This window comes from Peromyscus maniculatus, chromosome 14, assembly GCF_049852395.1.
Source record: "Peromyscus maniculatus bairdii isolate BWxNUB_F1_BW_parent chromosome 14, HU_Pman_BW_mat_3.1, whole genome shotgun sequence".
Taxonomy (NCBI): Eukaryota; Metazoa; Chordata; class Mammalia; order Rodentia; family Cricetidae; genus Peromyscus; species Peromyscus maniculatus.
Window position 1 is genome coordinate 48,927,064 of NC_134865.1, and position 14,447 is coordinate 48,941,510.

The 14,447-nt window shown below is 50.8% G+C and overlaps 1 protein-coding gene across 2 annotated transcripts in view; it reads right to left on the reverse strand.

The window, feature by feature from the left end:
• Sptb (spectrin beta, erythrocytic) overlaps positions 1 to 14,447 on the reverse strand; it is a 129,717-nt gene that overhangs the window by 71,605 nt on the left and 43,665 nt on the right. The window contains exons 1-2 of one of the 2 annotated variants that reach the window (XM_076550901.1): positions 11,191 to 11,272; positions 3,973 to 4,174 (exon numbers count right to left, since the gene is read on the reverse strand). In XM_076550901.1, the coding sequence (XP_076407016.1) occupies positions 3,973 to 4,120 (148 nt within the window). In that variant the 5' untranslated portion in view covers positions 4,121 to 4,174; positions 11,191 to 11,272. Of the gene's footprint in view, positions 1 to 3,972; positions 4,175 to 11,190; positions 11,273 to 14,447 lie in introns of those variants that run through there. The other variant, XM_006973141.4, reaches the window with a different exon arrangement.

Sequence of the window (14,447 nt, forward strand, 5' to 3'; positions counted from 1 at the left end):
CAAAAAGTGAGCGAGGAAACGAGATTCTGAGTGACAGCGAGGGAGGCTCCAGGAGATTGCAGGAGCCTGTTGGTCTTTTCCTCCATCTGCAGCTTCCCCAGGTAAACTGTGTGCGTGGAGGGGAGGGAGGGGCAATCAAGGAGGAAGAAACAGGTCCTGAGATAGCCCAAGGGGACTGAGCCCATGATCTTGAGCATTTGGGGTTGAGAAAGGACAGAAAGTATTTATAGAGAGCTTATAAAAATCCACCGTTCACTAGTTTTTTTACTATTGATTTTTCATTTTTCATAAACGTTAGCTTATTTGATCTTCACAACCTTGGGAAAGTACCGCCAGCCACTGTGTAGACTGGGACAGAGGGCTAAGTGCTCTTCCATGGCAATAGCAACGGAAGGAGACTCATGATTCCGATCTGGAGCTTGTGATATTTTCCTCCACTCCAGACCTTCAACAGCAGAAAGAAAATGGCAGCCCAATAGACCCAACCTCACACAGGTACCTGCCAAGCAGACTGCCCCCAGCGTAAAGAAGCCTTCTGACCTTAACCTGCTTACAGGTGGTGTGCGGTAGACCACGTGATACGACGGCATCAAGCACAGCTTCCACGTCCTGAGACCCCACTAGAAAGGGTGACCCCTGCCTGTCCTGCTAAGAAGGCTCCCAAGAGTACTGAAGACGAAAGTCTCAACAAGTTAAAACTGAAAAAATCTGACATGTTCCCCCTCTCTCCTCTGTCCATCCAGCAGAGCGGACCTTCCCAAAGCCCGAGCTAACGTCAAGCAGCGATCACTCCACATCACCTCTCAGGAGAAAGCCAGCAAACGTCTGGTGTGATTGTAGAAACAGTGCAAGGATCCCAGGCTGGCATGTTTCCTTGGTAACCAGGTTTCTGAGTTAAGGTCCAGGCATGGGACCCTCCACTCTGGGAGGGGCAATGTTCCCTCCCCACGGGGAGCGCTCCCATCCTTTGGAAGGTAGGATGCTCTTGCTGGTGAACAGACTTCACCAGGCCCAGCCAACACTAGGGAAGGCTGCTTCCTGATCGACTAAGACAGACTCTGAAGTGTCTCCTCTGACACCTCCTCCTCCTCTCTGCCTTTTAACCCATCTCTACCACTTGCCCCACTGGCTTGCCAGATCTAACTGCTAGCCAGTACCCCCCCCCAAGGCCCACTGGAGACACCCCAAACCCTTCTGATTTCCCAGATTACGCACAGGCTTCACGGCGAATGTCCCCAGCTCATGGCTCATGCCCCCACAAACTATTCTGAGTCTATGTATCATCTCCTTTGCTCCCTCATTGCTATTTAATTTATGTGCCTTCCTTCCCCACAGTTCTTCTCCAGTTCCACTCTCATGCTAATTAATTGTGAGCACAGTTCATTTTCCCCTAATAGATTATAACATCCTTAGAGACAGATGCTGTATTGAATTTATCTCCATGGTTCCCCACTCTCCTTTCGTGTCTAGCTGGGGGGTTAGATTTGAATTTTTGTGGGCATACAAAAAATAATTATTAAAATGAAATTTACCTAGATTCCCTCTCTGTGGTTGATATATTATGCACCCCAATAAGCTTATCTGGGGGTCAGAGAACAGAACAGCCACTATACTAAACATAGAAGTTAGGCAGTGGTAGTACACACGCCTTTAATCCTAGCCTTCTGGAGGCAGAGATCCATCCAGCTCTCTGTGAGTTCAAAGCCACACTAGAAACCGCCAGGCGTGGTGACACACACCTTTAATCTCAGGAAGTGATGGCAGGAAGCAGAAAGGTATTTAAGGCGTGAGGACCAGGAACTAAGTTTGTTAAGCTTTTAGGCTTTCAGCACCAGTTCAGCTGAGATCCATTAGGATGAGGACTCAAGAGGCTTCCAGTCTGAGGAAATAGGATCAGCTGAGAAGTTATTGAGGCGAGGTTAGCTGTGGCTTGCTCTGTTTCTCTGATCTTTCAGTGTTCCCCCCAATACGTGGCTCCGGGTTTGTTTTTATTAATAAAACCTTCTAACAATTTGTGTTACACTTCTCTCTCTCTCTCTCTCTCTCTCTCTCTCTCTCTCTCTCTCTCTCTCTCTCTCTTCTGTGTGTGTGTGTGTGTGTGTGTGTGTGTGCGCGCGCGCGCGCGCGCGCGTGTGCGTGCGTGCGTGCGTGCGTGCGTGCGTGCGTGCGTGCGTGTGTGTGTGTGTGTGTGTGTATACAAAGACATACATGCTTTATCTTTAAAACAGATGTAAAAATCCGCACAGGTCAGTCCTGCTTCTCATTCTGTCCCTCAGGCCCTCAGGAAGCATTATGGAACATGGTTACCCTTTCCCTGGGCACCACTGGGGCCCTTGCAGCCAAATGTAGGCCCAGAAGGACAAGCCAAGTGTTTCAAGTTGGTTTGGTTATTTGAAGAAGTTCAAAGTGTTTGAGCAAAAGGAAAGAGGCACTGCTATTCCATAACCCCAAGGAAAACCAAAGAAGGATTTTGTGGTGTCAGGGAAGGTAAGAAGATGAGGGAAAGAGTGTTTCCTATAATACACAGGACACAAACGGAGATGACCAAGTCCTGTGATGACAGAGGAGACTGAGATGCCACGGCCCCTTTTGGGAGTGAGAAGCCATTCCCAAGGGGTCTAGGTCCCTGCTCATGCCTCCAGGTTTCCCAGGAACCAAGGCGTCTGGGAACAGAGTGGAGGGAGACAAGGAGGAGGACACCTCAAGCATGGCTGTAAGACAGGGAACCACCCCCAGAATGCACTACGGGAAGGACTGAGACTTCCTTTCGAGGTGGAAGACGGCAGCAACCAAAGATGGTGTTCAGGTCCAATCAGGTAAAGGCCAGCTCCACCCCGTACCCCAACAACACCACACAGCCCATATCCACCCCTGTACCCCACAACACCACACAGCCCAGCTCCACCTCTGTACCCCACAACACCACACAGCCCATATCCACCCCGTACCCCAAAACACCACACAGCCCATATCCACCCCGTACCCCAAAACACCACACAGCCCATATCCATCCCGTACCCCACAACACCACACAGCCCATATCCACCCTGTACCCCAAAGACTTAGGGTCATAATATGCATCCTCTGAGTCAAATTCCACGGAGATAATAGAAACAGTTAGTTAAAAAGGGGCATGGGGCAAGCGGTGGTGGCACACGCCTTTAATCCCAGCGCTCAGGAGGCAGAGGCAGGCAGATCTTTGTGAGTTCAAAGCTACACAGAGAAACCCTGTCTCGAACCTTCCCCCCCCAAAAAAAAGGGGTGGTGGTGGTGGTTCCTAAAGACTCAGATCTCAGTCAGTAGTGAGACAAGTCATTTCTACTAGAGTTGAAAGATATCCCCCTCATTACACACACACACACACACACACACACACACACACACACACACACACACACACACGCACACACACACAGGGTGGGGGCGTGGGGAAGCCTCATTGCCAAGTACTAATCCCAGTTCAAGGATGAGCGGCTTCATGCAGCAAGCTCTCCTTCCTGAGGCAGACTGGAAAGGATGCTATCTGCTTTCCATTTCCTCTTTTCATCTGGACCACAGAGACAAGGGTGCTAATTCCTCTCTCCATGGATAGGCAGGGCACTAAGGGCACGGGACAGCTCTTGAACTTGTGCCTGTGTGGTCGGTCCTTCAGGCACTCCTTCACCCAGAGTTTCCTCACACTGGGACTTAGGTCACTTGGGACAGAGACAGATGGCAGAACCCACCCACCACTGCGGCCAGCACTCCCCTGCCTCTCAGAGCCCTTAGGAGGGAGTGAGGGATTCTGGGACAAACTGCTGAGAAGCCTGTAGTCTCTCGGGGAAGGGGTTGCTCTCTGAACTTGGCTTACTTATTTTGGTTACCTCCCTACCGGGACTCACGTACATGCAGGCTCCACCCTAGCAAGAAGGGACAGGGACCTGATGCGGATGGCGAGTGTGACCTTCCGACCCCCACCGCACCAAGCAGTACCTGCCAAGGCCTTGATCCGGGACCTCTCAAAGAGCCTGGCTGAGCTGTTGTCATTATCCAGCTCATCATCCGGGGCATCCCAGCGGGCATTGATCCGGCTGTAAGGTGGCTGGTTGCCTACGTTTTCAAACTCTGTGGCCGATGTCATGTCAGCAGGCTCTTCTTAGCAGCTGCGCCCGTCTCAGTCTTCATGGAAGGGTCCCTAGGGGACAGCAACACAGTCAGAGGGTTAGCTTCCCTTGCTCGCTGTCTCAGTGGAAACTTTTAGGTAGGGGACTCCAGCAGAAGCGGATCCTACAGGAGCCACGCACTGTCCGTCAGGGCATGTTGCTTCCCCCTGGGGTCTCGGGGTCCTGTGTTATAGGACATTGCAGCAGAAGTCCCGGCGGCGGCGGCGGCGGCGGCGGCGGCGGCGGCGGCGGCGGCAGTTTAAGAGTGTCGGGGACAGAGACTGAGAGCTGCATGCGGCAGGGTCGGGATGGCCAGCAGGTGGAGACAGAAGTCCCAGCCAGCCAGTATTCCTTCCAACCTGCTACCAGGGCTCTGGAGAGCAGCAGCTCGAGAGGCAGCTCTCCTGAGAGCCAGAGGCTGGGGGTTTGTGGGGTGGGCAAAGGAGGAAGAGAAACCCCATTCCTGGACGGAGGTCAGAAGCCTGCCTGGTGGTGGAGGCAGAGAGGGGGGAGAAGTTGAAAGAGGACCGAGTCTGACTTACAGGGAACCGGCGGTGGGGGAGGGGGGCGTGGAGCCGGATCAGGGCTGCCACCGAGACTCCAGCCCTAACAACCGGAAAGCCAAGCCTTTCCACGCCCTTCTTGACAGTGTGGGTAGTTGCCAGAATACGGTCTCCTGTTGAATCCCTAACCAGACCAAGCAGCCCAGAGGAGCTGGTTGTCCCATCCAGGCTGGCAGCCCCTGGCGCTGTGTGCCATGACAGAGGGATGATGGACTGAGTGCCGAGGAAAAAGGAAGTCAGGGTGACTGGCGAATGGTTTCCAGGGAAGTTTGGAAGTACTCACGGAAGGACGGGTTGGGAAGGGGCAAGAGCCCAAACGAAAGGGAAAAAGAGCAGGGGCCGTATCAAAAATAACAATGAGAAGCAACCAGCAAGAATGAGGGAGCTGACGAGCAATAGGAGGACGGGAAAGGCAGGGGAGAAACGTGAGACAGGAGGCTGGAGAGGCCATCTTGGTTACCAATGTCCCTGGCCTTTGGAAAATGACTATCTTCCCTCGTGTGTATGTGGCATCCAGGCATCTCCCTGGGCAGTCGGGGCCTTCCAAGTTCAAGTCTGTATTTCAGAATGAGGGCCCTGGAGCCTTCAAGTTCAAGAGAGTAACAACGGGTGGAGGGGCTTTGGAGGCAAGGGAGACAGACAAGTGACCAGTGTCAATAACTATTGAAGTCTACATCGCATTCCCGCATACTCCAACACACCAACACGTGGGCTCACGCCCCTGACGCGTTCCCCAGGAGACCCACGCTGGCAGGAAACAGCGCATGCTCACCACGCCGAGCATGATTCAGTGCTTTGGGCCTTACTTTTCAGACTCTTGTCTCCCGGGCTGATAAATCAATCCCACCACATCCCTTTGAGGTAAGACAGGAGCCAGAATTATCCACCTTAACAGCACAAGGGAGAAAGGACACAGGATAAGGCCTCCCCAAGGTCGTCCAGGGAACTACTGTGGTGGTTCCGACCAAAGGCCCAACTGTAACCCTGTTTGTCCCCCTTGACTGGACTGGTCTTGGGGATGCATATGGAGCTTGGAGCGAGAACTTGGGGCCGGTGTGCTCCAGCTGCTAGGGCTGAACAAAGGTGTTTGCCACTCAGGAGAAAGAATGAGTACCAAGTGGGAAAGCCAGCCATTATCCTGAACGCAGTACACCCCATCATGCTGGGCCTGCACTCAAGACCACTTCTGTCCCTTTGAACAGCATGTTCTTCAGCTGAGATTTCCCCCTCAATTGTCTGAGCGGAGATAGCTGGGAAGGGTCTCTGACTCCTCACGCCTTCACAACCTCCTTCAAGCAGAATGACCACTGGCTTGGAAGTGTGAGTCAGACCGAGGCTGACGGGCTGACCATCATCTGCAGGGCCACAACTTATCCAGTAGCCGCCCCGCATCCCCCCCCCCCCAGAAGGGCCAAGCTGCCAGACTCGGGGGTGAGGTAAGATCCGCCCTGAGCACCAGAGGTAACCAGACCCTCGCTCACTCTCTTCATCCTGGGCTATTTTTAAGAGTGGCTGAGAGAGGCCCCGGGCTGCTGCAGGAGCCGGGGAGTGAGATTACCTTAGCTATGGCTCCGTAAATAAGTCTGTCCCAGAAAGAGGAGCCTAAGCAGGCAGACCAGCAGAACCAGGGTGCGCGACAAGATTGATGGCCCTGGGTGAGCAGCGACACAACAGCAATTCATCCTGCTTAAAAATGCCATCCTTCCTGGGACCGCAGCTCACAGGACACAGCAGCCAGACGGGGGCCCTGCCAGGAATGCGGGGAAAGCACACGTGTGTTTCTGAACACAGGCGTCTAGTGTGTCTGTCTGCTGGCTTGCTAATGGAAGGACCAGATCCTTGGAGACAGATACCACGTAAAGACAGCACAGAAGAAGTGAGAAGGAGGCTCCTTCCTCCTGCCACCTACCCTAGCCCCTGCCCAGGTGGCACTTCACCAGGGTCAAGAGGTGGTGAGGTGTGCCCGCGTGCTCCGGCGACGATGGCCCCAGAGAATCAGATGTAAGAGCACACAGGGACAAAGTAGGAAGTTTACCTATGGTTGTTCCAGAAGTAGACAGCACCCTTCACCCCAGGCCAAGAGAATGAGCCTGAAACCAAATTCAACCCAGCGCTTTCTCAGCGTCACCCACGCCTCCTCCCATGGGTATCACCATGACCCTTCAAAGGCCTGACTGAAAGGAACCACCATGGCTGGAGAGAATAGTGTATGTTGAGGTCTCACCAGGGGACACCTAATCAAAGGAGGAGCCACAGAAATGGCATTCAAGTTGACATCTGAGGGGAACTTGGAAAGGGATGATACGATCACAGCTTCAGTGACGGAGGTCATCTCTGCATAGAGAGTGGCCTTCCGTGACTCACGAAGGGCCCTCATACAGGCCTGAAATTGGACCTCAGGCCCTTGTTAGCAAACGGGGGTCCTACAGGTAATTCCTAGTGCATTCACTTCCCAGTCACCCCAAGACCGTCTTCAACCACTAAGCCACTTACCAAAGTATAGGCGGGTCTTCCCTGTCCCATTTCCAGAGTCCCCCTTATCTGATAACTGCCATCCCCTGTCTCCAGATGATACTGGCAGGACAGGTCCTAAGAAGCTTACTCATTCACAGCTCGGTGCCGGAAAGCCCACGGGACTATAACGGCGGCGTGTTCGCCTGCTGAAGGCGTGCCCTTAACTTGGAAAATGTCTCGCACAGCCTCTCGTGGCCACCTCTCACACCGACCCAGAACCCACCTGCTCCTAGGATGGGGGCTGGGCCTCAGAATCCCAGCCTTGCGTGCTTTGCCCAGCTCATCAATGACGACCCAGGGAATGCCAGGGGCTATAGTGCTCACCCCGTGGGTCTGGGTTGTTTGGAGTCAGCTTTCCACCATCACCCAGCAGAGAGAATGCATTTCCCTCCACCCCCCAGTCTCCCAACGGAGTAACCAGGCCTCCCTCCTCTTCTGGTCCCTCAAAGGCTGGGACATGAGGCCACATCAGGTAATGGCACTCTTCCTCAATGGGGCTGAGGAGGAGGCTGAGGCAGTCCCTCAGACAACGACTTCCTTAACTAGGACTGGACACTTGAGGTCTGTCTTGTCTGATTGTATGGTCTGCCCATTACGGTGTTTTCTAGTCTGTTCCGTGGCTTACGCTGCTCCAACCTGCTTTTAACCTATTTGGTACTATGGCAACCCAGGTCAGGAGATTAAAGCCAGCAGTTCCCTTGGTTACTTGTCTTCGAATGCATCATCAATGAGGGAAGGTGCCCGTCTACCCCCCCCCCCCGGGGGCTCATAACTGGACTGCATATGCACAGACACCGTAGAGAAAAGTCAAGTACACAAACATGCACCCACTGAAATGGAATGAGAACCAATGAGATGCCATCGCAGGCCATTTACTCTGTCACCCCCCCCCCACTGTCAACCTGACATCTTCACCCACGTAACACAGTTCAGTGTCAGTGTGGCTACAACTGTGCACACATAGCTCTCAGAAAAGCAGAACATGGCGGGGGGGGGGGGGGCAGGTGTCAGCACCATGGGTCTGCGGTGAGGCCTCCGTAAATGCCACCTGTGCGTGGCCTTTCAAGCAGGTGAAAACCACCACCATTTCTCATTCCAGGGCACTCTCTGCCTTACCATACCGTGCAGTTCACATGCCAACACAGCCTGGCCACCGTGACAGGGTGTGGCTTAGGATTCTTGGAACTCCAAGACTGTCTGTCGTTGCCAGCATCAAGGACCCCCGTGCATTGGCATTGCCACTGGTCATTCGTGACTGTCACTGTTTGGTGAGACCTTTGGAAGCCCCTGCTGGGCAGTTTCTGTCACTGGGCAGGGGCTTCAGACCTACGTGTTGCAACTTGCCTGCCGTCATCACGGAAACATCTCCTAAGAACGGCCCCTGGTCGTAGCGCGCAGCTGCTGCAGCGGGGTGGGGTGGTGAGGACTCAGCTCTGCCAGTCCTTGCGGGGATTTGGTTGGGAACAGGTGCTGCTCAGCTCTGTACGGGGATTGGCTTTTAAGAACAGTGTGGCTCAACACTCCCATCCCGCTCCACGGGGGGCAATTACAGGGCAGAAGGGAGAGACACCAGGCTTATACGAAGGGTGAGCATCTCTCATCGGCAACACTCCAAACTCTGAAGCCTTTTCAGCTTCACGTGATACCACAAGTGGAAAATTCTACACGTGACCTCATGTGATGGGTCACAACCCACAGTCAGGGTCATTGAAAATACTACATAAAATTACCTAAGGCTATGCATGTAAGATGTACATGGAGCATACATGGATTTCATATGTAGACTTGGGAACCCTTTGAAATCTCGTTATGTATATGCAAATATTCCAAAAGTCAACAAAAAGATAACAAATCCAAAATACTTCAGGTCCCACACCTTTTGGACAACCGGCACACAATCTTCAAAGACTGGTGTTCCCAAGCTCTGTAGCAACAATTACAAAAAACTAATACTACGCAGCCTTACTTCTTCTGCAGACTCATTTTTGTTGTTGTTAAGATTAACACTGACTTATTCTCTTGGGATAAGTAGTAGGTGAACTGAAAAGGTAAATGTACAGTTTTTCTTTTTTCACTAGGACCTCCTTCCCCCCCCCCACACAAAAAACATAGTCACTTCTCTCTGAGGAGAGCTGTGGGAGGTGATGAAGGAGTAAGGCTTCAACAAAGGAGATCTCAGAACAGACTGAAGTAGTGAAATTCAATTAATTATTTCTAATAAAATAATTGATCCACAAAGGATCAAATTAAAGGACTCTTAGTATCACAGAGACGGGCTAGACCTTGTGTGCAGCATGAAGGACCTTGTGACCTGTGATTTTCTTGCCCAAACTGTGGAGCCTCAGACTAATCTTTAGAACTGACTTTCCATCTTCAGGATCTACAGGAAATCAAGACAAGGAAGCCAAGAGACAAATCCAGAGCTCTGGGCATCCTGCAAACAACTGACTCAGTTTCTTCTAGTTCCTGTGGTTGAAACAAGGTGGGTTTGTTCATCTGTTTATTTGCTTGTGTGGTTTAAAGAGGAGGGCAGTGAGGACTGTTGTGGGCTAAAGGAGACTTCAAAGATGTAACAAGCAAATACAATGTGTATGTGGTTTTGTATCTTAGGTCAACTAAAGTTATCTGAATTACAGGCTCAGTTTTAGATGATAACCAGTTCTAGTCAACTAATAGGTATGAAATGACGTTATGATTATGTAAGAAAACTAAACTATGGTGGTTTGAATGAAAATGGCCCCTGTAGGCTCATACAGAGTGGCACTATTAGGAGGTGTGTCCTTGTTGGAGTGGGTGTGGCTTTGTTGGAGGAAGTGTGTCACTGGAGGTGGGCTTTGAGCTCTCTCTCTCTCTCTCTCTCTCTCTCTCTCTCTCTCTCTCTCTCTCTCTCTCTCTCTCTCTCTCTCTCTCTCTCTCTCTTGCTGTCTGCTGATCCAGATGTAGAACTCTCAGCTACCTCTCCAGCACCATGTCTGCCTGCATGCTGCCATGCTTCCCACCATGATGGCAATGAACTAAACTTTGGAACTGTAAGCCAGCTCCAATTAAATGCTTTCCTTTAAAAGAGTTGCTGTGGTCATGGTGTCTCTTCACAGCAACAGAAACCCTACCTAAGACATCAACCTACTGTATATTTTAGTGATGCTGAAGAACACATGAGAATTGGGATTTGCTTAACCCTGTTTTAGGAAAGCAGAAAACAGAAAGCAAATGAAAAACCTCTAGTCACTGACTTGGGGTGACATCCACATGGGGATCTGTGATGCCATCCCTTCTGCTTCTACATGAAAATTCTTGTAAGAATTTTTAAGCTAGATATGATGGCTCATACTTGGAATCCCAGCATTCAGGAAGCTAAGGCAGGAGGATTGCCATGAGCTCAAGGCCACAGTAAGTGTCAGCCCAACCTGGGCTACACAGTGAGGCTCTGGGTCAAAAAACAAATAAAAAAGGTTTTTAATAAAATTTATACTTAATGATACATTAAATCTATAAGATAGAGTAGTGTATCTTTCATGAGAGATATAGTCCTAGATCCTCAAGTAAATGCTTAAGACTTCAGCTAGTTCTGAACTATATATATATATATATATAGAACACACACACACACACACATATATATATGAGTGTTTTTCTCTATACATACAAATCTATAATAAAGTTTATAAATTAGGCACAGCAGATCAACACAACTAATAAAAGAATAAAACAACTATAACTATATAGTTTAATAAAATTGCCAACATCACTACTCTTGTACATTGGTTCCATTGAGTAAAATAAGAGCTACTTAAATTCTAGACTAAGCCAACCTGATACTAGAAAGGGATACTAAGTGAGCAACGGGTGGGTAGCATATATAGCGCGGATATGTCAAATGAAGAATAATAGAATGATTCACGGCCATGTTAGAGCAGGAGGCGCAAGATTCCATCATGCTACTCAGAAACAGTATGCAGTCAAAAGCTTACAAGTGTATTTCTGAAGTTTTCCACTGACTACGTTCAGCTTGCTGTAACCATCGGCACTGAAATCATGAGAAGTGAAGCCACCAGTGCGGGGACAACTGTCTAGCAGTCACGGTCTGAAATACAAGTGGTGCACAGAATACAAGTCAGCGTTGCCGTGGCCTTAGCACCTGGCACGGTCTGGCGGCTTCTGCCTCCCTTTCTGAGCTCATGGTCCACCCGCATGACGTGTACCCTCCAAGCCTTCTTCCATCTCTTCAGACTCGTCATGTCTGGACCACCTCTGGGCCCTTGTGTATGCGGGGCCTGTGGCAGAGACACTTTGTGGAGTGACCACGCATGTCTGTCTCCTGCCCACTCCCCAAGCCTCTTCTTGGGTATCACTTCCTTGTGGCAGTCCTCCCTGCGCAGTCTAAGGTGAGTCCTCCCTGTCATCCTTGGTCTCGGCACTCTGACCCACTGTTGGAAGTGCTCTTACACATCTGTCTGTTGACTTTCTGTCCACTTTCTCTCTCCTTGCCTAGGCTGTAGGCTCCATGGAGGCAGGCAGTAGTCATGTCCATTATACTCACTGGATCCTAGTACTCCGTGATATACCTGGGACACAAGTAGGTGCTCAATAAACAGCATTGTCTTAGTGACCTGCTGTCATCCTGGAGCCCCTCCACCTCCGCCTCCACACCCCTTATCCCATGTATTCATTCCCCCAGCTCTCCCGCTTATGAGCACAAATCGCTCATTCACTCTCTATTACCAGTAAGTCCAGCTATTAGGCATCTGTAGGGCACCTTCCCTTCACCATTCCTTCACGTCCCAAAGCTTTCTCTTCACGTCAGGGTGTCACCACTTCTTGAGCGCCTATGGAAAACGTTCCATTTCTTCCTAAGCTCAGGCCTTTCAGCCTACCCCTTATAAGGGCACACCCTTCTCTGGAAGCTTCCAACACCATGGTCTGACCCAAAACTATGGCATCTGGGGCTGAGCGCATCTTCTCCCTGTGCTGACTCTGCTCAATGTATCCTGAGCCTCCACATTACACCTGTCACATCCTATACACTGAAGTCAGCTCGCTCTCTCCTCCCAATGGGTTTTTGTTGGTGGTGGTTTTTTGTTTTGTTTTGTTTGTTTGTTTTTACAATGAATACATCTTTTCATTTAGAGACACAATATAGAGCAGTTTCTCAGAATTTAATCGGGGTTACCTTTTCCCTCCCACTCACCTTCTTGGGTCCTCCACTGTTTCTAGGCCCAAGAGGCAGCCAAAATGGGATTAAGGAAACTGGTCCACAGAGTCCTCCCTCCTTCCCATCCCTCGATTCTGGGGACGAGTGCTGGACTACTTAGGTTGTTTGTTTTTTTGTTTTTTTGTTTGTTTGTTTGTTTTGTCAACTTGACACAAATTAGAGTCATGGGGAAGAGACAACCTCGGTTAAGGAATTGCCTCCATCAGATTGGCCTGAGGGCATGCCTGTGGGGCATCCTCTTGATTAATGGTAGATACAGTAGACCCAGACCACTGTGGGCAGAGCCATCCCCTAGGTTGTGTAGAAAGCAAGCTGAGCAAGCCATGCAAAGCAATCAAGTGAGCAGCATCCCTCCACAGCCTGTGTTTCAGTTCCTGCCCTGACTTCCCTCAGAGATGGACTGCGACCTGTAAGTTGTAAGATGAAATAAAGTCTTTCCTCCCTGAGAGTTTTGGTCATGGTGTTGTTAATCACAGCAACAAAAGGTAACTAATGCAACTGTCTAGACCTTTCTCCTCCTGCCTTCATTTTAACACGCTCAAGTCTGCCATCTTGAGCAGAAATTCTCTGTCATCCTCTGCCTCCTCCTCCCTTTCATAACCAAACTCCTTGACAAAGTTGCCAAGGACATGAACAGGTAACTGACATAAAAGGAAACCCAGGAGGCTGAAACAAGGCCAAGAGACACTCAAGCCTTTCAGAACTGAGACATGTATATTAAAACAAGGAGGTGAAGGAAGCTTTAGCAAGCTAGAGAACACCAGATGCAGATGGTGATGCAGAAGTACGCTGCTATCGGCAGTATGAACTGGCCCGGCATACTGCCAGACACACCAAGTGGCCGAGATGCCACTTGCTGAACAAATGCACAAGCCTGAGAAATGGCCTTAAGAGGACTGGAGTGACTCCTATAGGAGACCCACTATTTAAGGTCAGGGAGACCGGGGGCTGGAAACATGGCGTGTGCGATCACGCTGAGGATCTGTCCATATCCAATGTGGTCGCTGTGGCTCCTGCTGCCTCAGCCTCACGCTCCAGGCACCTCTTCTGTTGCAAGACAGCGTGGCTAAAGGGATGGGCAGTGACATCGGGGCCCAAGCCCCTGCGAGTCTCTGGGCATCTTGAAACCTCGGATCCAATCCCCGCCCAGTGTCCCCATTCAACAGACTGACAAGAGCAGCAGCCTCTCGAGATGCTTCCGGACGGGAACGCCTTCCCCATGCCACGCAGAAGTCTTTCATGTCTCCTTCATCATGCCACAGAAATGCCAGTCATGGGATGCTTTCAATCCCAACGTCTCCGCCACACAAACAAAAGCAGCTATTTTAAAAGGCTGACTTTTAAATAATGCAGAAGTTATGGGTGCCAATTTATTCATTCATGTTGGAGCTCTTACAATAATTCAATTAAAGCTCAACTTTTAACAGCAGCTCAGGCCCACAAGGGCTCCTGCGGGAACAGGTGCTGGCCAAGGGGTTTTCCCATCCCTGGCCAGGGCACTGAGCCTTGACTCCGTGGGGACATCCTCTGGGGACGTTTAGGAAGTTGTCTGCAAGACGCAGCTCCAGTCTCAAGCAGAGGTAACTGCGACTTCTCAAGGCCTGGCATCAGTTCCTGCTACGCCCCGTCTCCCAGGCCTTCACAGGAGCATGTGGCCACTCGGCTCTTCAGCCCTTGCTTGAGCTCTGCCTGAGGGGCGGCAAGCCACACTGCAGGCCACGCTCCTCAGGAACAATAGCGAACTCTCTGAATGACCGTGAAGCAGAGCTAGGGCTAGGATGTCCTAGCTACTGCCTTGTCTGTTGCTCGGATGAAATACCCCAACAAGAGCAAGTCCATGAAGGGAGGGTTTGTTTGAGCTCATCCTTTGAGGGCACAGTCTGTCATGGCGGGGAAGTCAGGGCGGCAAGAGTTTGAGACAGCTGGTTGTACTGCATCCATGTCCAGGAAATGGGGGCTGAGGGGTAGCGGAGGGAGGGGACGATACTGATGCTCAGCTGACTTTCCCCTTTGTAT